Here is a 25,353-nt window from a genome sequence, read left to right as displayed (position 1 = left end):
AGGGATCTGTGCCTTTGCTGCAGCTTAATTCCCCTGCCCTGGGCTGACTGCTGGTCTTTAAGCCTTTCTCCTGACAGATCTGTCAGGGGAGGTGGGATTTTTGACAAAGCTGCTGTTATCAAAAATGTGCTACTGTTTCATTTTGTCCTTTTTTTTTTTTTTATTTGTGCTTCTTAACCCTCTGGTGTTTGGCACACCACTGTGGTTCATTGCACACAAGAAGACGTCCTGCATCCGTCAAGAGCAATGGGTGGCTGTTTTTTGGTGTCTTTGGCTTGGTCCTTGGGCTACTTGGCCCATGGCTGCTGCAGCCATGGTCACTGTTCTGTGAGGCATCGCTGAGGCTCTGGGTCCTGGCTTTTCCTTTACCTCCAGTGTCACAGCTGGCTGGAGTGGGGAGGTGAAGATGAGAAGGAAAGGACGTTGATGGACATGAAGATTTTAAGGAGGCAAAGGATTCCTATGGTCCCAAATATGTTTTCACTGCAGAGGTGTGGGATAGCATCTCGGGGTGTGAGTTTCCACTATTTCCAAAGCTAGACTGAGTTGAACGCTAGACCTTACAAAGACATCTTTGGCAAGTATATGTCTCTGAATTTCCTGCCTAGATAGTAAATGAGCATGTACGTGCGCGTGCCTGGGGAGAAATGACAAGTAGAAAGTGTGTCAGACCCCTCTTTTCAGCTCCTTTTCTCTGGGGACCAGGAAAGAACAAGCATCCTACCTGAAAACTTGCCATCCCAACAGTGTCTCTTGCCTTTTGCACAAGTCATGACAGAAGAAGAACTGGTTGTAGGTCAAGTACTGTGTCTTAGGGCTTGTGGTAAAGGAAAAAAAACCCTGTCCTCAACCTTCAGAGTCCACACAGGTTGAGAACTGGCAGGAAAGGTCCAAGGAGAAGCTTTTAGCTCAGCATTGTCAGCCCATGGGTTATGCACCCCTTTGCTGTAGTGAGTTTGCTCAAGAGTGAAGGAATGCAATGAAAAGGAGACCTCTCCTTGTACTTGCCTGTATGTGGTGCAAACGGGCAGAATCTGGCCCATCTGCCACTTGGAGGGCTGCCCTGGCCAGTGGTTTTCCTGAATTTCACCACCATTTGTGACCTACTGCAGAAGGAATCTGACCAATACATCACCTGTACTGATAGTCCCGGCAACCACTGCAGCTTCCAGCTCACCAACCTCCTAAAAGAGATAGAAAAGGTCGATGTTGTTCTTCTGGCTGAATCAAGCATGAGCAGATTGGGAACGACAACTTCTTCGAAGCCCCAGCTTGTACTTAGATGCGTGATGCTGAGATGTACCTAGGCTGCAGGGTCTCAATCACTTGCTGCCCATTCAGAGCTGGCCATGAAACAGGCAGCGTTGTCCTTCCCTGCCTGCACGTCCCCGCCGGGCACCACAAATCGGAGCTTGTGCACGGTGTATGCTCACTGGTTCATGATGCGGAGCCCACAGGCTGGCACTAACCGTCTCATGTTTGCTAATATTCTTCTTTTAATGTGCAAAGAGAGAAGCCTGAGAGAGGAAAGCATCCAGCATCCCATGATGTTGTTGGTTTCCTCACAGTACTGCAGAAACACAGAGTTGTTTGAGTATTATTTGCATCTAAGCAGGTGAAATTGTTCTGAACTTACTGCATTGAAAAGAAAGAAAATGGAAAATGAAAGGATTTGTCAATAATTAAAATGCTGCATTTGTCAAGAAAGGCATAATACCTCTCTGAGTTGGTTCTGATTATTGGAATGTTTTAAACGGTTTGTTTTATGACAAATATTGTTTAGAGGAAAATAGAGTAGGCTGAAATCCCGGTGCAGTGTGGGAGTATAATTTAGAGAAAATCTTTGAGCTTTGTACAGCTTGGAGTGTCACTCAAGTTCAAGAGTATCTTTGCTTTCCCACCCACGTTGTCCTTCCAGCTGACGTGGTCAGAGGTCTGGCTTTCCTGTCCCAGGGACCCACGCACTGCCTCGGGGTGCGCTCTGCTGAGAGGAGGCACTGACCTGCATGAGAAATCTCTATTGTTATAAATACCCCTTCCTTCTCCAAGTGGAGGACGTCAGTCTCTCTAATCCAAAAATAACTTATTAAAGACAAAAATTACTTTATTACTGTGATGCTACAAAGTAGCTCTTCAGACCAGCCCATTGACATTTCAGAGAGCAGCAACAAACCAAAGTGCAGTTGGAGGACCAGCAAATGCTTGCTTTAGTCCAGTCCCTCCATTTCTTCTGACAATCATGTCTTAATGCACACTGGGCAATTCTTTGCTCCCATGTTTTTCTTCTGCACCAGCGGCTAGGAACTCTGTGTTCCGTGGGCGTTCCTCTCCAGTGTTGAGGTTTGCCTAGAGGCAAAAGGAGGGGACACCCCCTTTCCTTGCTCAGGGCTCTGATAAAGCAGGTGCACTTTTGACGTGAGAGCTGGAGGTGCCTGTGGGGAAAGCTAGCACTTTCCATCAAAGCCCTTCCTGGGGAGTACTATCAACGGTGCATCGAAGGAGAAACCTCTTCCAGTAGAAGACCAAACAAAGTCTTCTGGTTTAGCGTCACCTCTGGGGACCCATCCTTCTCCTTCTTGGTTCTCTCAGCTCCACCTCTGCTTCACAGGGACTGCCAGGAGCGTGCACAGTTTCACCTCTATGTGTGCGTGTATATGTGTATATATATATAAGCCCAGGTTTGTTCTGGCCAGAGCTGAGACACCTGGCCTTTGGGCCACTGCATCTAGCAGAAAGGGGAACCAAGTCTGAGCTAGCAGAGCGTGATGGGTACGTGCTTGTCCTCTGTGGGACAGATTTGACCACGAGCAGCGTGCGAACGGCAGCCAGAGCAGTAACTTGGAGTGATTTCTCCAAACTGACATGCAACAGCGAAGCTCTAAGGAAACCGTGTGTCTCTTGAGGCATGTCCTGCTGGCTTTCTCAGTGCATCATATCCCTTCTGGCCCTCAGGAGTTTGCAGCCGTGTGTGACAGCATGAGATTGTTTTTACTGGTTTTATGTTTCTTTATTACAGTTCCTTGGAAGAGCACCCGGGGCAGGAGGAGACTGGAGGTGGGGTCGGTTGCTTCTTCCCATAGGAGCAGCCCAGCATCAGGCAAGGGGAGGGGAGATGCTTGTGGGATTGGGCAAGGAGAAGGGGAAAAAAGGCAAACGGCACAGAGCTGGCAGGGCAGGGCATGGACTCACAGCCATGGCAGGAAGGTTTCTAGGTACGGAACAGATGGCAGCTCAACAAGTGCTTGGCTGGTCCATGAGACTCATGAAGCATGGAGGGTATAGCACCATGCATGTTTTGACCCACCTTGGACTTTTATATATTAACAAGTTGCACTTCAGTAAAATTCAGCGTAGTTCTTGAGTTTAAAATGCCTGTAGGGTTGTTGGGGAGAAGCTCATTTTAACGTAAGGAGATTGTCCCCAAAAGTTGTGGCCACTGTGGGTCACTCACTGGGGTCTCCTCGGTTTTGTAGCTGCTCCCTGGTCTTGTGTTCAGGCAGCCGGTAGCTCCCTCTGCTACAGTCACTGCACCTTTTTGGCTGCTGTACAGAAATTGCATGTTTTTCTCCTGCTTTCTGTAGAGTTCAGTGCTGTTTTAAATGCTTTATTGGAGAAACTCACTTGGAGGATCTCAGTCTCTCCTTTCTATTCCTTATCCCCTTCCACGTGTCTCTTATCTTTCCTCTCAGATAATATTTTGAACTGTGCAAAGCTACTGTCTTTATTTAGACTTTGGAAAGGGAAAGACAGAGATGAGATGTGGCATTTCCACGTGCTTGTTTTTCTAGTCTAGTTTTGGCTATTCACAGCGAAAACCTTCGTGGTGCTCCATTACACTGTGATTTTGTGTGGTTTTGTAGTCAGGCAAGCAAATGATAATGAAGCTGTAAAAAGTGTCAACGTTGTGTGCTCAGTTTAATGGGTGTTAAAGTCTTCTTTCTACTGCTGAGATGCTGCAACTACGAAAATTCAGCATGAGAAGTGCCAAATATTGGACTTTAATAAGTTGTCATTTTAAGGATGCAGTCTTCCATAAATAGCCCTTCTACAGACCTCTTACACAGTACTCATGCCAGCACAGAGTTAGGAGAAGAGGAAGAAAACCCAGCAAATATCTTTATCTGTCCCTTTCTAATCATGTACCTATGTTCCTAGATGTATTATTTCAGGTGATGCCATCCAACATGGTACCAAGATCATAAAAAATAGTTTGTTTCTGCAGAAGAGCAGGCTGTCTTGTTTTTACTCTTGTTTTGCTTTCTAGTTTGGTTGGGAATTTTCTGCTGCCCACTAGGTACATTTGTGACGGACCATATTATTCTTGTCCCCCTCTATGCTGATGCCTACAGGTATTGACAGTCCAGAATATCGGCTCACTTGGCCTTCAGAGGTATAACAGTGAAACAATTTTCAATGTTTTTGCTTGACTATAGATGAACTTTGCCATGTCCGGCTTTACTAGGTCTTCCTGACTAGATAGGTCACAATCCATGATTTTTGGAGAGGAGAGACCACACCATGCACACAGAAGAGCAGTAATGAAGGTCTGGGACAGGGCCAGGCAGGGAGCAAAGAAGTCACAGAGTGGGGAGTGAATGCTCAGTTGCAGAACCTGTGGTGTCTCCCGCTTAAGCAAAAGATAATTTATCTTTATTAAAATTTTAGGTTGTGCAAAAGGCTAGTTTCAGACAGCTATGTCTCTCCCTCTCCCATGTTTACCCATGGGGTGACCTGGACGTTAGAAGAGAGATAAGGTAATTGTGTTGGCCTTTGCCTAGCTGGTGAGACTTACTATGAAGCTTAAAAATACTAATAAAAGAGTAACAGCCCTTCTCAGTCCCCAGCTGCCGAAATTAAGATGTGCAAGGACTGGGCTCAGGGTTTTCACGGTGCATTGTTTGCTTTTTGTCATAAATGTGGATGGGTAATGGGAACAGGGCAAACTCTGCCCAGGACTTTGTGGTTTTTGACTTACATAGACTTAATGTCAGATTAGTTCAGCAGCTTAGGGGATGCAATTCTAGGAAGAAAACAATGAGAATGACATAAATGTTGAAGAATTGGATTACATGGGTCCTGCTGCAATAAATGACGTATAAGAGGGGTAACTTAGGTTTGAGCCTGTGAAAGCTAGGGAAGCTTTTGGCTTATATTCTAGTTATTAATATACTCAGAGGAAAACAAAATATTCTTTGTATAAATCCTTATTATAGGCCAAATTAAGTATGTCACTGCTTAAGAAATCCCACTAGCTTTGTGGAAGCTGACTCAGACTTGGGCATGGGCTTCATTTGTTTGCTAAACAGAATTAAAATGATTTTTTGATAACTTCATGGCGTTTGTGTGAAAGATTTCACCTTAAGATGTAGAAGAGCAGTAAGTTTTGTAATTTAGTCTCTAGTTCTCTTAAGTTTACGCTAGTTAGCAGTGATGGGGAGCAAGCCTTTGTTTGGGCATGTTGCCTGACAGGTGAATACTGGGAGATTTTCAGTGGAATTGGTGTTCCCGAGAGAACACTGAACCTGTGTTGACTGTCTGGTATTAATAGTTACGTGTTGCTTGAACTAATATTTCATACTTTTGAAGGACAGGTCTCTTCAGTTTAAAAATATTTTTTATTATATGGTGGTTTTAAAACCATCTGAATAAGCTTAAATTATTGTTTCGAGTTTTGGAAATGCCTCTGCAGAAAGCTACATCTTTCATTGTAAAATATACTATATGTAAATTCTTCGAATTTGAGACTGAATTTGTGCTGAACTTTAATTCACCTACTTTGGTCTATATAGCATCCAATTAAATGCGTGTAGGGATTATGCTCTCTGAGGTCTTGATGACATGTTAGATTTGGAATTATACCTGGGGGATGAATAGAACCAAATCAGAGCAAACTAAATAAATGCAGTTATTTAAATAGACTTTTGGGTGTTTCAAAACTTGATCCTTCAGCTGAGGAAGTGAAGGAGAAATACACAGAACAGTTTTGCCTGAAAATAGTTTTATCTGACAAATTATAATATGCCACTTTTGCTAAAACTTATTCTTGGGGTGTTTTCTCTTTTAAGGCTCTAATTTTCTATCTTCTTTCCCTTCCTGTTACATGGAAGGATGTTTTCATTGTGGCTTCATGTATGGGATGTTATCTGGTAGTATTGGGTAATCTGTGACCCCAGATCTTTTGTTTCCCTGCTAGTTTTAAGGTGTTTCTAACCAGTTCATTCTCTGTATTTGAAAGCCGCACAATTACTTGTCTGTTCCAACAGAAAACATACTTCAGATGAACACCATGCAGGGCATAAATTGCATATGAATAAAATTTGTGCTGAAGTACAGTTTTTATTGTCATGTTTTTCTTTGTCAGAAGACAGATCCTTTCAACAGCTGTGGCATAGGCTTATATTTCATTTGCTGGTTGGCAGTGCAAATGTATCTAAAATGGATGTATCAGCATCTAGCTGTGACACGTTCCCATTTGTTCTTTAAAGTCTTGACCGGAGCATCTAGACAGTTATTAATACTCAATATTTGGAACAAATTAAAGCTGTGAATTAAAGGATGTGGGATGAGGTACCGAATGTTTGTGTACCCAAAGACTACTTCTAAAATAGTAAGTCAAGTTCTGTTTTGAAGAAAACTTTATAAAGTAGCTAGTTAGAGCGTATGCTTGTATTTTAACTAGTCGACTCTTCAAATATTGCCCTCTGAGCAAATGACAGATTTGTATTCAGTCCCCTGCCATTTTATATGCAAATGCCCTATAAGATGATTCCCCCTTTGCTAATGCACTTCATTCTGCATTTTAAGCATCATCTTGAGGAGTCTGACGCTTTTTTTTAGTGCTCCCTTTATCTCTTGCTAGCATTTTTCTGTCCAAAACGTTCATGAAAAGCTCTTTTTTTTTTTTTTCTTCCCAAAAGTTTCATCAAAGTACTGTTTTGATGGCTTAACTTCAAGCATTTGATCTTGAATTCATCAGCCTTCTCATTTTTGAGCCCTGCAATTAACATTGTTGGGCTTGATCTTTTACGTGACCCAGTGGTCAAAGCCAACTGTAGGGAAATCTATCTGTAGCCAGACTTAGTTAATTCAAATCAGTTTGTAAACCCTATTTTAATTCTTCTAAAGAAATGTAGATTATTGGCCCTGCAGTGTAGGGAGCCGAGTGTATCGGTGGTTAATGGTGAGAGCACAGGATTTGCTGGTTCAAAGGGATTAAGCTGCAGAGTTGTTAAGAGGTTGAGGAAGGGAAAAGATTGGGCCAGTTCACAAATCTCATAACTGGCAGGAGCCCTCAAGCGCCAAAGCAGATATTTCATGTATACTCAAGAGATCAGAAAGTTTACAGAGAAAATCATCTTGCAGGAGGAATCTTGACTTAAGGCTTCATTACCTTTATAAAAACTTGATAAGCTGTACCGTGCAAATGTGTTCGGTGTTGCCAGCTGTCATTAACCCAGAGGCATTAGGGGTTCCCAGGAGATCTGCTTTGACTTTTGGAGAAATGAAATCTCAGGATTTGGGTACAGCAGAAGTTTTTAAGAGAGTCTCTCAAAAGTATGATGTACACAAAGTAAGTCAGGCTATGGTCTCAGGAAATACATGCACACCTACCCTTGGCAGCCCTGAATTTTCAAAGTATTTGATGTGGTTTTAGATATGGTTTAACTTTGTGGCTGTGATGATGTAACCAAGTTGCTCCCCAAATAAACAAACCTTCTCCTCCCCGGCATTGGCTTTGGCCCTGGCCGCACTCTCATGCCCTTTTTCTTGAGTTGACACTGGCTCCAGTTGACACAGGCTCATCTGACTCCAAGCTGAGTTGCTTCAGGGAGGTGAACCAGCAGGAAAACATTCACCTGTTTTGGTTGTGGGGTTTTATTTTCGTATTTTCTTTCCCGCTCCTCTGGTGTACCTCCCTAAGCCAGCTCACCCTGGGGTTGGATGACTCCATGGGTGTGGAGCTGCCCGTTTCAGCAACACATCACAGATAGCGTCTCAGCCCCACGGTGATGCTCCACACTAAACAAACAGCAACATCTCAGTTGTATCACCAATTCCTGTATTGATTTTTTTGATCCCGTAAGTTAGGTTTACCACTGGCTTGGAAGCAACTTGGGCAGAGATGGGAAACGAGGGGATGTGAATGATGCTCTCTGCAGTAGTCTGAAGGAGTTCACAGCAGATTGTAAGTCTGTGTCTTCATTTGAGAGAAGACATTGCAGGATGGTTTTTGTTTGGTTGGTTTTTTGTTTGTTTGTTTTTTAATTAAAATGCTGTTGACTTTCATTGCCAGTGAATTCAGATATCGCATAGACTGGTACCTGTCCACTATATTAAGAAATCTTTGTTCCAAATATGTCCTATCAAATGACTAATTTCATTTAGGCTTCTGCAAATGCTGAACCTGCAACCCAGCCTTTGCATTAAGTAAAAAAGCTACTGAAATAATATTAACCAAAACACTGTTTGCTTTGCCTTTTTCTGTTCAGCATCTGAACCCAATCTGAAGTTACGATCCAGACTAAAGCAGAAAGTTGCCGAAAGACGGAGCAGCCCCCTCTTGCGCAGAAAAGATGGTCCAGTGGTTACCGCTCTTAAGAAGCGCCCGCTGGATGTCACAGGTACGTCGGGTAAGCAACAAATCTGCGCCAGCAGTCACATACTCAATGAGATGTCCCTTTCCAAAATTTATTCCTTCATCCAGTTAATTGTGTAGTCTAGATCTCTCATATGCCTCTCAATGTTGGCAAAACCTGGATGAAGTTGGCAGAGTTGAGCAGTGGGTGGTGGCAGGTGGGCATCAGCGGCGTTGGTCCATTGGGTACCTATCTACTGAGACAGCATTACCAACTCAATGAGCTTTTTTTGTAGTTTGTTTTAAGACATGTGTAGACGGATGTAAATATGCCACCAGAGTGCTATTTTTTTTCCCAAGCATTTCTATGATCTTCAGCAACAGGTTGTTGAGAAATAAAATTTCTCAATGGTGATCCTATTAATATCCATGGGGAGGCCATAATTCACGGCTGTCGTCCTCCAGCAGTAAATGCCTTACAACCCCTGTTTGTTTTAGCCTTTGGGCAGGATGCCATAGTTCCTTGTTAAGTAATTATGCCAAAGTTTTGAAACATGTAAGGCGTTTTTTTATCTCTCTCTATATATATAGATATGATATTTTTGACTACTTATTTGACAGTTTCTTGTTGAAAAATAATATTCTTTTGGGAGTAAAGTTTGTAAGGAGGGAACAGAGTGAACTAGATTATATAAATTACCATAAAGTTAATTCTTAGCACCATCTAGGGATGCCTCTGTGTAAGTACCACTGTGTGACAGCTTTTCCAGACTTGTCTCACTTTAAGGCACACTCTCATCATTCAAACAAACTCAAAGTGAGCTCTCTTTAGAGAGCCCAGTGGTTTCCAGAGACTCTGGGGTAGCTATGCACCGCTCTGTGTTTGCAGAGGGAATAGATGATTTCAAGAGCTAAGCATAATTTGTATCAGATCTGAAAACTGAATTTACTTCACTCATATATTGCTATATGTCACATGGCTTTGGGGATAAATCAGGGTCTAATGGCTGACCGGTTGATCTCAGTAATGCCTTCAGAAATGTCAGTGGAAGCTCCCACTTCTCACTGAGCATGGGCATGGTTCATGAAGCCAGCCTGGAGCCTGGCTAGAAAAATATCTGAGTTGTTATGGTAAGAGGGGACTTTTGAATGGAAAATAATTTTTAAATTAATTTTTGATTTTTAGTAATTTTTAAGTCCCACTTCAGGGGATAGAAATTATGTTTAATCCCTGAAGAATACATTTGAATGTGCTAGGTACTTTTCCTATGTCTAGGTAGTATGCACAAGATCTAATTTGTTGTAGTTAATGACATGGTCCCAGAAAAAGCACGTCTTTTCCATGCAGTCAGAATATTTTTTCAAAACACCTAGACTCTCCGAAGTCACTTTCCGTGGAGAAGTTCAGTGTTACATGCTCAGCTGGGTGTTATTCCATGCTGAGTGTTCTTGATAGCGAGATGCCTCCCCAAATGCACAGCCAACAAAAAGCATCAAGGCTTCCTTTTTAAAGAAAAACCAAAAAATCTCTTTGCTACTTTGCAGGAGGTACTTGCAAGGATCAAAATGGCAAAATAGTATGTACAGAATAATGCCACAAAAGAAATAATTTTTTTAAATCCCCCAAATTGTAACAATTGGCTTTTATTTCTACTGGGGCATCCTAGAGCAATTATGAGACTGCTGCAGCCTGAACCATTGCAGCCACTGGGAGATTCTTCTGGCATTGGGCAAATCCTGTGCTTGGGGAGGAGAAAAGTTCAGAAAAAAAGTTTTAATGTTATTTACCTTCCAAAATAAAAAGAGAAACACTGGAAGCTGTGCCATACACCAGGTGAGAAACCTTCTGAGGGAAGCTTTCTGGCTGTTGCAATTTCATGCGCTGTTTTCTGTTTGTTATTATTTCTGTATCATTAATGGGGAGGCTTTGATTTCAGGCTGGTCATCTCAGTGGTTCTGGTTAGTGAGTTCACAGGGAATGTGTTGATAAAATATACAAAGCTGAGAGGATTTTCTGAGCATTCAGGTGATAGCAGAATTATTTTGGGGATTAACTCTGCCTTGGGTCTTTCCAATGGGAAAGTGTTTTGCTGCCTGAGTGGAGAAGACTTACCAAAAAAAAAAAAAAAAAAAAAAAAAGCAGTGATTTGAAACAGATTTACTGTTTTGGACCCTGTAGAGTTTTGCCTGATTTTTGTAAAATGTGCTCAGCCATGACCATGGTCAATTGTCTGTCCATTCCCATGTCACTCAGGCAGCTTTTACATCTCTTAAAATGATTTGCCATCCTGGCAAAATATCATCCTTGTGAGTCAGTCCCCAGGCAGTTTTTGGGAGCTCACTGCTGTGGGAGCTGTTGTGCTGTGTGAAGGGCAGCCCAAGGCAGGTCATGTTCCTCTGAGGACCCAGCACGGTGTGGGCACTTTGCAGGGGACGGGGACATTACACATGCCCACTCACCTGCACCGGCAAAATCTCGGTGCTTCTCTGTAAAAGTAGAGGTCAACTCTCCTGCATGATCAGCGTGAGGGCTCGGTCCTGGTGGCGTATTTCCAGTAGATCCAGATGAACCAGAAACCTGCATGGGAAAATGTCAACGCTGAGACACTTCCCTGGTTGTTCCAGCATGGAGTCTGATGCAATACGTGGTGAGATGGTGTCGTTAGGGTTATAGACTAAAGAGGGTGAGAGAAGCACTTCTAGAAAAATGAAGCAGGATGATCTGACATCCTCCAGTTTGGCCTCTTCAAGCCTTCCATGTCTTTTATTATCTTCCAGTTGTGTTCAAAGTTATTAATACACTATAAGAGAAATCCCCATGAGGAGAAGACATAAATATGTTAAGTAGGTACTTGGACAGACCATTTGAAAGTGTCAGTATTTTAAGAGCCCTGGGAAGATTTTGGGGGTAAATGGGGAGGAGGAGGGTTGCTTTCCTCCAAAACAAAACTTGACGGGTTGTTATCTGTGTAAATTCCATCGTGGAGATTGTTTGTAGCGCTAAAAGTTGATTTTGGATGTGTTTTTAGACTCTGCATGCAACAGCGCTCCTGGATCTGGTCCCAGCTCTCCAAACAACAGCTCCAATAACATAAGCACCGAGAACGGAATTGCAGGATCAGTCACGAGTATTCAAGCAGAGGTACAGAGCCCTTCCTCACTCTGATTTTTAACACTTGGGTTTCTAATCAGTTTTTGCAGTTTTAGGAATTTGAGCATACAAACTGGTGTGCACCACACTAAAAAAAAAAACAAACACCAGATCGTGACTTGGAGCGGACTTTGGGAATTACCTCTCAATCTGGGCTGACAGGATGCATTATCTGTTTATTAAATCTAGTTTGAGCCAGCTCGCAAGCTGCTTGTGGTAACTTGTAGTGGTTTTGTTGTGAGGAGAGAGTGAAAACAAAGTGATTTAGCAAGGTAAAGCATGAAGAGTGTTTCCTGGTCAAATGCAAGTATTTTAAGATTTTGGGAATCTGTTCTCATATATTGTATATGGGGTGAATTTGTTGTGTGCAGTAGGTTAGTCTAAATATGGCCAAACCAGAACTGGATTAAAGGGAACGGATTTAACCTTTTTCTCCCCACTTTGGGATTTGAAAGCTTGGTGCCTGATGCCATGTGCTAGCTTAGAATCCCATAAGCTTTCACCATCACTTGAGGCATCTGCTATGGATGTCAAGGGCAGAGTATTGGGCTGGGTAAACTGAAGTTCAATTCAACATGGCAGCTGCTGTGTTCAGGGTTACGGAAACGCAAGGTTTTCTAAAGGCAGATATTGGGGTGTGGGCCATGTTAACTGGCTCTCACCAATAAGCCTTACATGTAGAAAACCAGTGTGGTTATGTCATGTCACCGGTGCATTTCTTTTTATCCAGCTTACCATTAGCTGTTCTCCCCATGAATATAGTGTCTGTCTGAACATCAGGACTGTAAAAACAGGCTTGGGCTTGTTCTCTCCAAATTGTCATTTAGAGTTGAAAAGGACTTCTTATAGTATAAATGTAAGCCCTTATTGCTTTCTAGTTTTGTACAGATTTTCACTTTATTTTTATTTCTAATGTAGTGTAACAGCATTTAATATAGGCAATATGCCTTCTACTCCACCCTCTCCTCTGCAAATTATCCAACACATATCTATATTCACTCTAGTTTATTGTAGACTTTACAAGATTTAGACAATTATTGTAAAGATTAAGATAGTGTAAGGTGGAGTCTTAACTTGACACTAGGAGCTGAAGCTGCTCTAAAGAGACATGGCTTTTGAGACGCACGCCGGCAATTTAGTAGTTTGGAGCAGACCTGGAAAAAGGTATCTTACACACAGTGTTATTTATCAGGTTTGCAGAACTGAAGACTGGCTGAGCTGAGGGCACATCTTAAGTACATTTGTGTGGGCCCTGGGAAGACTACCACCAAGTTACCAGTTTTGCTGATCCAGGAGCTGTCAATCTTGTCTATACTTAACAAACTGCAAGTCCCCAATTACTGCTGATGGAAAAAGTAGTGAATTCAATAATTTCTTGTGATATAAACAGGGCAGTCAGCTTCCCACAAGACAGTCTTAGCTCACGCAGGTGAATGTGAAGCTGTAATATTCTTCTTAACCATTTTATTTTTCAACTAAATGATTTGAGGTAATCATCTGTGACTAGACCACCAATACCTAATAAAATGGACACAGACTATAAGAAAAACTCTTTTCATCAACTACTTGTAATGCAGCAATTTTGTAGCTCAGACTGAGGCATGAGTGGCACAGACCATTTCAAAAAAATCCCTATACTGCCAAAGCCTTTCCCTGGAAATCGTCTTTGCCTGTTTTGCAACTGTACCGCAGCAGGTAATTCACAGCGATGCTGCTGCATGCAAGGAAAGAAGCGTGTTCATCTAGAATTTTAACAAGAGCAGCATTTGATGCACCATCTCCAAACAACCTATGCATAAAGGAGGAAGAAAATCTAGTTTTCATTTCCCTGAAAATAATGTCTAGAGGTTTTTTCACCTTTTTATAATTTCTGGAAAATAGGAAAAATATAACATACAAATAATTGTGCAGTTCCAGTTTTAAAACTGCCCGGGACTGTGTTAAGTATATTGGATCATTGCTATCACAGAACAGAATGAAACATAAATCACTGTGTGATGGGAAACAGAACATCAATAACCTGTTGCACAAAGTGTTCTCCCAGCGTTTCAGGTGTAGTTGAATGGCTTAGCTAAATGTCCTAGTCCTTTGCATTTGTTTTGGGGAAAAATAGCTGCACTTTGTTCTAGTATTTCATGTTGTGTCATACTAGCTGATCCATTTGCCTGTATAAGTTCATTTTGGAAAAAATAACTGGGCAAGGTAGGGACTTGGTTTCTTGAAAATCTTCTTTGTCAGTAGAAGTGGTATTACCTGGTAGCCCAAGTGTTGGAGATTTCTTTAATACCAGTTGAACAAGCTTCTCATGTTCCCACTTTTAAATATTCAGAAATATTTAAATGTTTCTGAAAAAATAACGTTGCTAACTTTAAGTGTTTCATGCTTACCTTCGTGTTTTATTTTAAATGAGAAATATGTCTCTTTTGTTTCTTAGTTTGCTAGGTTACCTCTTAAACCATTTCAGATATGTTGGAAGGTGGTATCTGAGTTTGTTATTTAAGTTTCAATGCTTGCCTTCAGTGTGGAAAGATTGCAGCTCTCTGCCTCCTTTTAAAATAGGCAATATCTATTTTTAAATACTGTTTTTAAATCTAAAGGTTTTTCCATCTCTGAAAGGTACATGATATTCATTGCCATTGCAGTTGATACAAGACTATAAAAAGTACTTGACTACAGATGAAAATTGTACATGCTGAAATTGTTCTCTTCTGTGCAATTCAAAAAATGTTTGTGTACAACCCGTAGGTGGGATCTGTGTATTTAAAGTGATGGTAATGCTGCTAAATACCATATGCTGATAGCGTCAAGCTGCTGCATTTTTCTCTTCACTGTTTTTAAAACAAATCCCCAGGAGATAGTTTGAGGCACAAGTACAGAGTATTGATTGTTCAAAGAAAAAATGGGTGTAGTTTTGTTGCATTTATGATACCAGTAAAATATTTCATTACTCTGCTGACAATAACTGTCTTATTCTCGATGTGGCATGCTAACATTATGTAATTTAAATTAAAGCAAAATTGCCAGTAGTGCTCAAAATTACTTGGAAGAAGCGTGTGGGTATGCACAATCATATGTCCTTACCAGGTACTGCTCAACAGCAAAATGCTCCCTGCAAATTTCCTCCTTTAGGGCAGCAAATTGTCAACTGAGATCTTAAAAACAGATGGGAGAACTGATCCGTAATATATTTTCAATAAGCTTGAATGACATTAATGAAAGTGCAACAAGGCAAAAGGAAATAAGAAAAAATTCACTTCGCAGACAAAACTTTGCACAGGGTCATATGAAAACTAGGTGACTTTGTTGAACACTTGGAATTTAGACACAGTTGGACATGGGGAGAATGACTGGCAAGTTAGTGGCACATCGAAGAGCGCATTTGAAAGGCATCCCAGTGTCTGGTAATGGTGACCCACACAGTCATGGAAAGGCTTTACTTCTTCTGTCCTTCTTGCACTCTTGCACAGGTAGCACGAACCTCAGGTGCGAAGGTGGGTTGTCCTGTTAAAGCTGTCAGCTGGTCCTGTTAAATTTCCATAAGTCGAGGCAGGATTGCTTTTGAGGATTGTTCTGTAGAAAATGTTTGGTTTTCAATGTTAGTTCTTATATGCACTTTTTTTCCCCCTAAAAGGTTGCTGCAAATTTTTTTAACTCTCACCTTTGAGTCTTTGAGGGAGAAAAATAGGGTTTTATTATCCAGACCTGGCCCAGCCCTGCAACCAAGGAAATAACCTGCCAAGTCTCATTGACTTACAGGACTATGAATTTAAGTCTAAAATGTATAAAGCCATTCTTCAGATCTCTGTTATATCAATGTAGATTGTTCCATAGTATAATACTAAGTTAATCATAATCCCTTTTTTCACAATAGCACCTGAGTTAAACAGTAGAAATTGTATAGAAAGTCTTTTTGAAATCTAAACTCTATTTTATTTAAGTTGGAAAATCACCTGCGGAGAATTCAGGGTGATCAGAACACTTGTTTCCTAACTGGAAGATCGGGCAGTTTATTGTAATTTTTATAATGGGTTTTCTAGCGCATATTTCAAATCAATCTTGTTTTGAAATTAAAGGCATTTTTACTTAAGTGTTCCTGCTTTAAATGGCCATAAGATAATTCAGTACATCTTGCATTTCACCCTGAAAATCAGGAAATAGCTACATAAATGCAACCTTAAGGCTTTTTGATGAAATTTTGAAGTCTAATTTAAGCTAAAGCACACTAGTAAATAGCATAAATTGTCTGTGATTTGTGAAAGAGAACAACAGCCATTGTAATGCCATTTTTTTTGAGGTAATCTCTTTTAGCTTTAAAAGGGCAAACACTTGAGAAGGAGAAGTAAGCTGTTAAATCTTTGCAAAAGCTTTTTGTGGTGGCACTGCATGAAGACCGAGCAGAAGCAGAGCACCAGTGAGGATGTAGGGGTGATCTTTAGTCCCCAGGAAAGATCAAATAAACTGTAAAAGGTCTCTCTGTAGGGCAGCGAGGTTGGCAGCAGTTGCAGAGCAAGATCATCCCTGTGTTGGTTATCCTGGTCTTGTCACCCCTGCGTGGCCACAGCGGCGGCAGTGTTTGGGGCATGTACCTAGTCTGTGCTTGTTTAGGCTGGATCTGAAGCACAGCTTAGCTCCCCCGTTCAGTATTTCCAATGTCAGCAGTGAAGTTGCACACTCTGTACGTTTCTGATGTGTTCTCACAGCAAGCGTACTGTGTCCTCGATCTGATCTGTGGATGCTCTCTCACCAGGACAATGTTCTTGATTTTGTTTCCAGACCAGCTTGGCTCACAGACTTGTGAATCGTGAAGGCTCGGTAACACAGCTGCCACTCTACACATCTCCTTCTTTGCCCAACATCACACTAGGACTGCCTGCAACTGGCCCTTCCAGCGTAAGTTGGAGGGGGGATGCAGCCTTTGAAATGTTGCTTGCACCAATTTATCCCTTAACCTGCTGTGCCATCAATTGTGCGTTTGCAGGGAGGATCAGCACAGCAGGATGCAGAGAGACTTACTATCCCAACCTTACAGCAGCGGATCTCTTTATTTCCTGGCACTCACCTCACTCCCTACTTGAGCACTACAACGTTGGAAAGAGATGGGGGAACTGCACATAACCCTCTTCTGCAACACATGGTCTTACTGGAACAGCCAACTGCACAAACTCCCTTAGTCACAGGTGAGCACTCCGTAGATAATGTGCAAAACTCAGTCCCAGCTGGGGAAAGAGAGCAAGTGACATCTGTTGGGTTTTTTTGTAAAGTCTGTCTCTTGTGCCAAAGAGATACTGCATCATGTATGCATTCTGTAGGTATAACATATAACCTTTAGGATGTGTTCGTTGATATGTTGGTTAGTGGAGACATTTGCAAAATCAGAGGTTGCCCACCTCATGCAGAGATAGGGGAAAGCTGCCTTGTCATTTTGGTGGAATGAAAATAAATAGTATTTACTTCCCTAAGTAAAGCGTAAGTTTGTAGGCCACAATTTAAAACTGTATTGTTAGAGTTTTAACCACTTTAGATTAACGTGGAGACAAAAACTTTGTGTCTTATGATTACCCTTCCTGTTTATCACGGATGGTTTCTATTCTCTATATGAAAGGTATGCATTTACAAAATCTCAGATTAAAATACTTGCTTTTCATCATTATTATAAATGGCAAAAGCATGGCAAAATCAACTGCATTCAAACAGATTGTATTTGTTTGTATATGTTACACTTTCAGTATGCTAATTGCTTTGAATCACTCCCTGTGTCATATTTTCAAAATTAAGTACCTGTGGGAAGGCATATTTCTATAAATAGGGTTGATTCAAAGCAATAATCCCCTGTAGGATGCATTTCTGGTTTACAGTGTGTAATGTTGGGACAAAGGACATTCTGCATAAGTTATAGATGTGTTGATTTTTATTTCTTTCATTCCATTTCTAATGGAAACTCTTGAGATATGTCGATCACTGAAGCATTACAGCACTGCTCACTGGTTTGGCTCATGTCTGGTTTTACATTCACATCCCAGGAATATACGTGGAGTTGTGATAAGCTTATAAGCGTATACATAAGGGGAAGCTGAAGCACAGAAGTGTGGTATTTAGCCAGCACTCTGAGGCATGAGAGTGGTGCGTGCAGATTCCTTGAACCTTTACGTAATGTTCTGTTGCCTCCTTCTGCCGTGGTTGCTGTGGCATGACGAGTTTACCCAGAGTCATGGCATGGCTCTTCACCAGTTGCCCTTTGCCCAAGGTCTGTTGATGAAGAGCCATTGGAGAAGACTTCCCCTCTTATCCTATCACCAAAACTTTGTTCTCTGTTTGTGCTGGTGTTTGCTTTAAAGCACACGTAGGAAGAAGTGCTGTTCTGTTTCCTATTCAACCTCTCTCAAAGCCTCCCTCAGTTACAGGGTACTGTGTTTGCTTTCAAGTTGTATTCCTTCTAGTCCACCTGCTATGTGCAGTGTTTTCAAAGTGAGTACAACACGTTATAAACCAACACTTAGGAGAAATATTCACAATACAACAGAGCAACAAGAAGAAACACACATTCCAGATGCAGCAACTGAAAGAGAGCAAGCTAACACATGGTCTCAAAAGCCCTAAGTGGACTGGCTGCCAAACTACAGTTAGTACTTCTAACTTCCTTGGAAGCAAAGTGGAGTTTATTAGTATTTTGCTTATAGCCTTCAGCTCTGGAGATAGTCTCCTGACGGCTGCAAAATGATCCAGCACGATGACATGTTCTTTCTGTGCAGGAAGGTAGGCCTGGGGGTTTTGGGAAACTAGAGCAGAATTCCTTAGGTCTGCTGTTCCTCTTGTGACAGGTTACTCTAGATAATATCCTTCACATTGACGTGTATGTCCTGAGTAGGAACAAGGTGTCTCCCTGGAAAGGTTTCACAGGGGGACCTTGGTCATTCACTTGGAGGAAGGTAGTCTTCCAAGGTGTCTTATGCAAACCGGATAGGATCCCTTCCTCTGCTGTCTAATTTGAACTTTTGGGAAGAGGAACTGTGCTAGAAGGGAGACGGACCACATCTTTCCAAATTATTCATCTATTCATACACAGACAGACATATGTGTGTGTGTGTGTATATATACAAACACATTTATAGAGACATGCATTTATAAAATAAGATACCTTTTTACATGATCCTTTTCAGAAAAGCAAAGGGTAGGAGAAACTCAGAAAATCTTTACCCAAGAAGAAAAGCTTTCAAATGAGTGAGATTCTTCCACATGGGGCAGTTCTGTGAATCAGTGGAAAAAGGAGGTTATGTCCTGGGACAGAAATGTCAAGGTGTTTCTAAACCCCTGTATTCAGCTGGCTGCATACTTCTGGGCAGTTTCTCTCTCTTCTCAACCAAAGACTGAAGAAAGAGAAGATACAACTTCTCTGACCCTTGAACTGGGCAGTATTTCTGAACATTACTGACCATTTGCACAGTCTTTAGTTTGTTTTATACAGAGGTAAAGCAAAAGAGTACTTTTTTCCTAAAAGTGTGTGCAGCCTTTTCTACATTAGGGAGACACTAGCAGTGCCTTTCTACCCCAAGGTAAAGTGAGCAAAAGTAAATCCTTATGCTCAGCTCCTCCACCCTTGGGTTTGGCTTTGTGTTGGGTGTGTTTTCATGTCCCAGCTTTCTAAGAAGTATGTAAAGGTATGTTTTCGGAGAGCAGAGCAAGAACTGGCTTACCCCAAGAACAGCTAAAAAGATAAGGCACTTCCTAAAGACATGCCCTTACCAGAGCTCAGACAGGTATTTCACATGGTAGTCATCAGAGACACCTACATTGCCAAGGGCATGTGAGTAACGCAAGTTATCCCAAAATAACTTTATGTTTTCATTAAGTTACTAGCATGTATACACAGGATAGTGATGGAAACAATTCTAGCTATTTGTCATCTTGGCCTCATAACTTACTTTCTTTCTACAGAAATAATGAAGCCTGATGGTTCCCATATTCCTGAAATGCTTCAAGGGAGTGCCTTTTTCCAACACAAACCTGGTCAGGTGTTTATCACATGGAAGTTTTCATCCCTAGTCATTTCTGTGGGTGGGGTATAGCACAGCTAAGGGCAGACTTGCTTCCCTACGTCTTTTCCAAACTACCACTGTGATCTTAATTCATGTCACTCACTGAGCAATGGAAGGGTCTAAGGTATTGCTGATTTTAAGAAATGAAATGTTTCTGTAGGGTCTCTGAGTAAACAAAGAAAAAATTCAAAAGAAAGCAGAGTATTACTCCATCCAATGGTAATTAATTGTTATCTGTTCTCTTTTAAGGATGCTTCAGCTGTAAATGGCGAGGTGGCTGGTTTTAACGTTATATATCATTGTCACCATCAGAGTTACTCAACAGCCGTTTTCTCCCTTCCTTTCTTCCTTTTTTTTCTTCTCTGCTGTTTTTTCCTCCATATTATCTTCAGACTGGTATCTTTCAGGACTGCCCCTCCATGCACAGTCCCTGGTTGGTGGAGAGCGGGTCTCCCCTTCAATACACAAACTCCGACAACATCGCCCGCTGGGGCGCACGCAGTCTGCTCCCCTTCCCCAGAACGCCCAGGCCCTTCAGCAGTTAGTGATCCAGCAGCAGCACCAGCAGTTCTTGGAGAAACATAAACAGCAATTCCAGCAACAGCAACTGCACATCAACAAGGTAGGCATGATGCTTTTAAAGTCTTTCTTCCTCATACAGCATCAATACCAATGTTAGCCAACGCTATTTCAGAGTTTCTTGCACGGTAGTGTATGTGGTCTCGACCTCCGTAACCAACGGGCCTTCATCCTTGAACCTCTTTTTCATGATTTTGAGAAATCCATTTACAAGGATGTGGACATTGATCACCAAGGCAAGGATCAATACCTGTGTTGTAGATGGTGGAAAGGCAGTACAGTTCAAATTTCTGGCTTTCCAGTAATACTTTTTAAAGTTGTCATTGCTGCCATTCATCCACATCAGGACCTTTTGTCAGTTTTGTAGCAGAAAACATAAAATGCTGTCAAGGAATATGGGGCAAATACCTACTGTGTATATATTCAGTTTGAAAGGGAGAAGGAGCATTAATACGGATTTGAGAAAAAAGCAAAGTCGAGGGATTTCAGACACGATGCCAGAAGATAATTGAAAGCAAAGATATTCAGATTTACTGAAGCACTTTTCACTGGAATTACCTTTGAAAAGAGAAAAGCTGTTCCCATCTCCAGTCCGGATTCTCTAAACTATGGCCCTGTGTAAAGCATTGCAGTGTCCTATCCATTTCTTTTCCTGAAAATGAGGACAGTATTGCTGTGCATCCTGCAGAGGTTGTTTTGAAGATTAATTAGATGTGATTCAAAAATTGCTTTGAAGAAAGCAGGCACTATGTTTATTTTCTCACTTTCTGTAAATCACTTGGAGGACATCAGGGGAACGTTGCAGAGCACCATTCATCAGTGCACAGATTTTGCAATTGCTGCATAGCCAAAGTCATCTGTCTGGGCATCCCAATACTACAACAAAGCTGAAACAAAGCTACTTTGAGGTGATTGCATTGAGTATGCATTAAAAAAGACAAAATCTATCCTGATGTTTTAGCCTCTGGGAAGGTAAAATTCACCTTTTATGTACAAGAGGTCTGATCACAAGTGGTATGGGTGGAGCTGTGACGTTTACCCCAGCTGAGGTTTTCTCCCAGGATTTCAGAAGGCACAGTCTGTTGCTAGACTTGCAATATAAAAAGGCTGTTAGGGAAGGGGGAAATCAATCCTAATCAGTGTGATATTTTTCTGACTCTGATTTATACTGTTTTGAGGCTTTCTAAAGACTTTTCTCAAGGAGTTCCAGTGGTGGCTTTCTTTAAGAAACAAGCAAATCCAGTAGTAGGTTTCAGGCTCAAGAGGACAAGTTTGATGGCAAGTGGACCTTTCAGATTGCTGCAGTTTAATTTATGGTGGAGGTTTCTCCAAATATTTTCACTGTTCCAGTCCTATGAGAAAATACAACTACGAGAGCTGGATTAAAAAAAAAAAAAAAAACAGCACACAACCCCCCAAAACTTTGTTTATAGACTCGAGCTAAGGCAGGATGATTACACAAGTTACTGACGTCAATCATGTACTTCTGGAGAGCTGCCACTGCGCACTGCATGTGCCAGCCCTGGACCTCATTCAGCCCCACACACCGGGGTGGTGGGGAGCTGCTGCTGCCATAGAAATTTCCCTTATCCCCCTCCAAACATGCTTTGTGACCAGGATTGTCGGACGCGGGGCACTAGGTAGGGTTGCTTTGTTCAGAAATAAATGTCAGCTTGGTGGTTTGTTTGTTTGAGGTTTTTAAGGCTTTTCCGTTGCCAACGCTTGTAAGCGTCCAAAGACTTCACCGTGACGTACCCGCTGAACTCATTCAGACTTTCGCTTGGACCTCCCAGGAGCTGGAGAGCGTGTGCGACCAGAGCCGAGCAAGTCCTCCCGCAGCACTCTGAATTTCAGCTTTGTTAGAGCTGTGATCTATCACATCCATAGCAGAGCCAGGCGGGCGGGGGGGGGTGTGTGTGTGTGTGTGTAATTAAACTGATTGCACAGGGGCGATTTCCCTGTGTTTGATTTATATAAGTAATGAGTTAAAATGGTTTTGGTACTAGCGCTGTATGCGTGTGGCAAATTTATCCCGTGGGACAGCATCCAAGTGCTGACATGGAAAAAGACTTTTCCCAGATGCGCGGATATTTTAAGACCCTTGTGTGTAGGAGAGTTAGGGTGCAACTAAAAATAATGTAATAGATTGCTGCCTTTTAATTATTAGCAGAACTGACAGCACTGTCTGTTAAGGTTGTGTTGGATTTCCTGTAAATAACACAAGGCTGTTTTCAATTGCTTGTGATTTTTCCAAACTTTAAGATTTTGGCCTTAAACTTTCCCTGTTAGGTGTCTACATCAGATGAAATTTTTGAGAAGATTGCAGCCAAAACAAGTCTTGCTATTTCCAAGAAGATGGCTAAGGAAAATTATGTTGTTTTGCTCCTGATTAAAAATAATAAGAATAATCATCTAAGGAATTCGGCTGTGAAGCCTTGGTGCCCGAGGCTTTGGAGCAGTAACTTGGAATTGGACAAATGAGGACAGGGCGGGTGACTGGGTAGGGAAGGAGAATGCAGAGGGATGGGTTGGGTGGGACGGGTCCAAAGGAGGGACAGGGCTCCTTGGGGTGACTGGAGGGGAGTGTGTTCCCCGAGGTGCAGACCTTTCCAGCATGGGCTCTGAAGTCCTTGGTCTACTGCTGTCAGCAGCAAACTGGGGATTGCCTGAGCAGAGCGAAGCGCATGGTTCATCCTGTTCTGGAGCCCTGAGTGAGTCCCCTGGCTCACCACAAGGCTCTGTATGGAAAATGAGGGTTCCAGCCCTGCTCATCTGATTTTCATGTTGTCACCCAGTGGTGACATTTGCATTTGCTTTAAAGAGCAGAAAAAACCACACACACACAAGCCACACAATGCCCCCCAAAAATGGGGACAAGAGAGACATGCATGAATAAAAAGAGCATTATTGAAGTTGCCACACTGAGCAGTCAAGCTAGGACATGGGAGCAGTTAAGTTTCCCATGGAAGTCTTGCTCACTCTTTTTTTTTTTTTTGCATCTTTTTGATCCAATTTTTGATAATCAAGTGGTGTGTCTTTTACAAGACTCTGAAGGTAGTAGAGAGAAGGGTAAGAGCGGGGCTGTTCTCCGGTGGTGTGCACCCTCATTTGTTGCAGAAATCGGAGGACACATAAGGAGTGGAAGGGGGAAAGAAGGGGCCTTAGGGCTAAGACAGCTTGACACTGTGGCAGGGAATTGGCTTTCTCCTCTCTGCTGCAGAGCTGTGTCTCACTGAGCAGATCCAGCCAGCAGGCAGCTTGCAGCGGCACGCTCATCTCCTCCACGCGCTTTGCAGGACAGGGAAATGGAGCTGCTAGCTGCAGAGGTGTTCTTGCACACCTAAAACATGTAGTCTTGAAATCAGCCGTATCGTACTGAAACCCCATCCAGTTTTCCCCATTCCAGGGCTTTCATAATCTCTGGCCTGGCTGTGCATTTGATGACATGGAGCAGCTCTGCTCCCCGCCTGCTGTCAAGTCATCGTGAACACAGACATGATAATACTTGCAGAGCACTTGTGTGCTCTAATGATTGAACTGCAAAACTGTGTGTAAAAATCAATAACTCTTTCTTCAGAACTAGGTTTTGAGACATTAAATGAGGTTCTGGATAAGATACTGAATCACTTCTTGCTAATTGAGCTCTGTGCAACCTTTGATCAGAATGAGACGTGTGCCTTAAAATAGTAAATACTAAACAGTCCTGAAAATGAAAGCTATACATTAACACAGATGCACGGGAGCACTGACCTGAAACTACACAGGCAACGTGTGTTCACGTGTCCCACCTTTTTGCATGTTTAACGTTCAAACCTCGGGAATGTTTTTTCCCCGTGGTCAGAAGAGCTTTGCTGGGCGAGGGGGCTTGTTTTGCCATACGATAAATATATGCAGCAATCCCAACATCGTTTCATCTTCAGCAATTACATTTTCTCTGCAGACTTCAGTCTCTTTTAAGATGCAAATTTTAGTCTTTTATATACGAGAGAGAGGAACCATGATATGCTCATGGTTCTCTGTGTCATTTGGAGGCCAGCATTTAAGGGGGTATTTTTGTTGCGACAGCAAACCAGGTAAAGTAGGACACTGTTCTCTGAGTAGACTCCATGTATTTTGAGTTAAAAGTGTTAGCTTTTCAGCATGGTAGGTCTTGAAGCAGCAATTCCCTTTCTAAAGAGAAATTCACAAGTGAGATTTCTGTAAATTCTGTCCTGGAAAACTCAACTTTTTACCTTTCCGTAGTGAAGATGAGTGTTTTTGCTTTAGTCCCCTGGATGTATAATTCACGAAGCCTTACTAGAACAGATAATCTCCCTTTTAGCGCTGAAGCGTACTGTTAAGCAGATCAACACTGAGCTTCTGTGGTCAAATTATGGTTCTTCCGAGTAAACCCCATTTTTAGCATACCCTTGAAAGTGAGATGTTTCTCCTGCTGTGGCATATATATGGCAACATATATACACCAGACTACAGTGCCTCAACTTGTCTGGTGCAGCAGCGTTGGGTGTATACGTTTTTATTAACACCTAGAATTTAACCTTGCTATTTCCTGGTGGTTTTTTTTTTCTTTTTTTTTTTTTTTTTTTTGGAATGCATTAACTGTTTAGCCTCAAGTGACTCCTGGAGTAGCTTTTCATATGTAATGTTTAATTTGTAATATTAGAAAAATACAGTGTATTAGGTTGCATTGCACAGCATTCAGGTAGGGCTATTAACCTTTGAACAGTTTAAGGGAAGCCTGTTTTTGAAGCACCTAGATGTAACTTTGGATATAACAAGTATTGAAAAAGATCCCCGGAAAACCTCCTTCAGCATTCCTGCTAAATGTCTCAGTCGGCTGAAGATGAAATGCTGTTTAGCAGGAGTCCAGACGATTGGCATTCATGTGCTTGTGCATTGTCACACCTATTACTGCGTAAATGCTGTTAAGTGATTTTGCCAGGAGCCGTTGTTCTGCGGGGGTGTCTGTTGCTGCAGATCTGGTGATATGTAGATGTGTACCTGATACAATCAAG

General features: G+C 42.0%; 1 protein-coding gene across 3 annotated transcripts in view; it reads left to right on the top strand.

The window, feature by feature from the left end:
- HDAC4 (histone deacetylase 4) overlaps window positions 1–25,353 on the top strand; it is a 231,926-nt gene that overhangs the window by 143,112 nt on the left and 63,461 nt on the right. For 2 of the 3 annotated variants that reach the window (XM_010577917.1, XM_010577918.1), the window contains 5 exons: window positions 8,490–8,621; window positions 11,605–11,717; window positions 16,500–16,616; window positions 16,705–16,903; window positions 20,152–20,381. In XM_010577917.1, the coding sequence (XP_010576219.1) occupies window positions 8,490–8,621; window positions 11,605–11,717; window positions 16,500–16,616; window positions 16,705–16,903; window positions 20,152–20,381 (791 nt within the window). The remainder of the gene's footprint in view (window positions 1–8,489; window positions 8,622–11,604; window positions 11,718–16,499; window positions 16,617–16,704; window positions 16,904–20,151; window positions 20,382–25,353) is intronic. The other variant, XM_010577919.1, reaches the window with a different exon arrangement.

The sequence above is a fragment of the Haliaeetus leucocephalus genome, unplaced genomic scaffold (genome assembly GCF_000737465.1).
Source record: "Haliaeetus leucocephalus isolate CR32 unplaced genomic scaffold, Haliaeetus_leucocephalus-4.0 Scaffold587, whole genome shotgun sequence".
Classification (NCBI taxonomy): domain Eukaryota; kingdom Metazoa; phylum Chordata; class Aves; order Accipitriformes; family Accipitridae; genus Haliaeetus; species Haliaeetus leucocephalus.
This window is presented reverse-complemented; position numbering and strand designations above follow the sequence as displayed.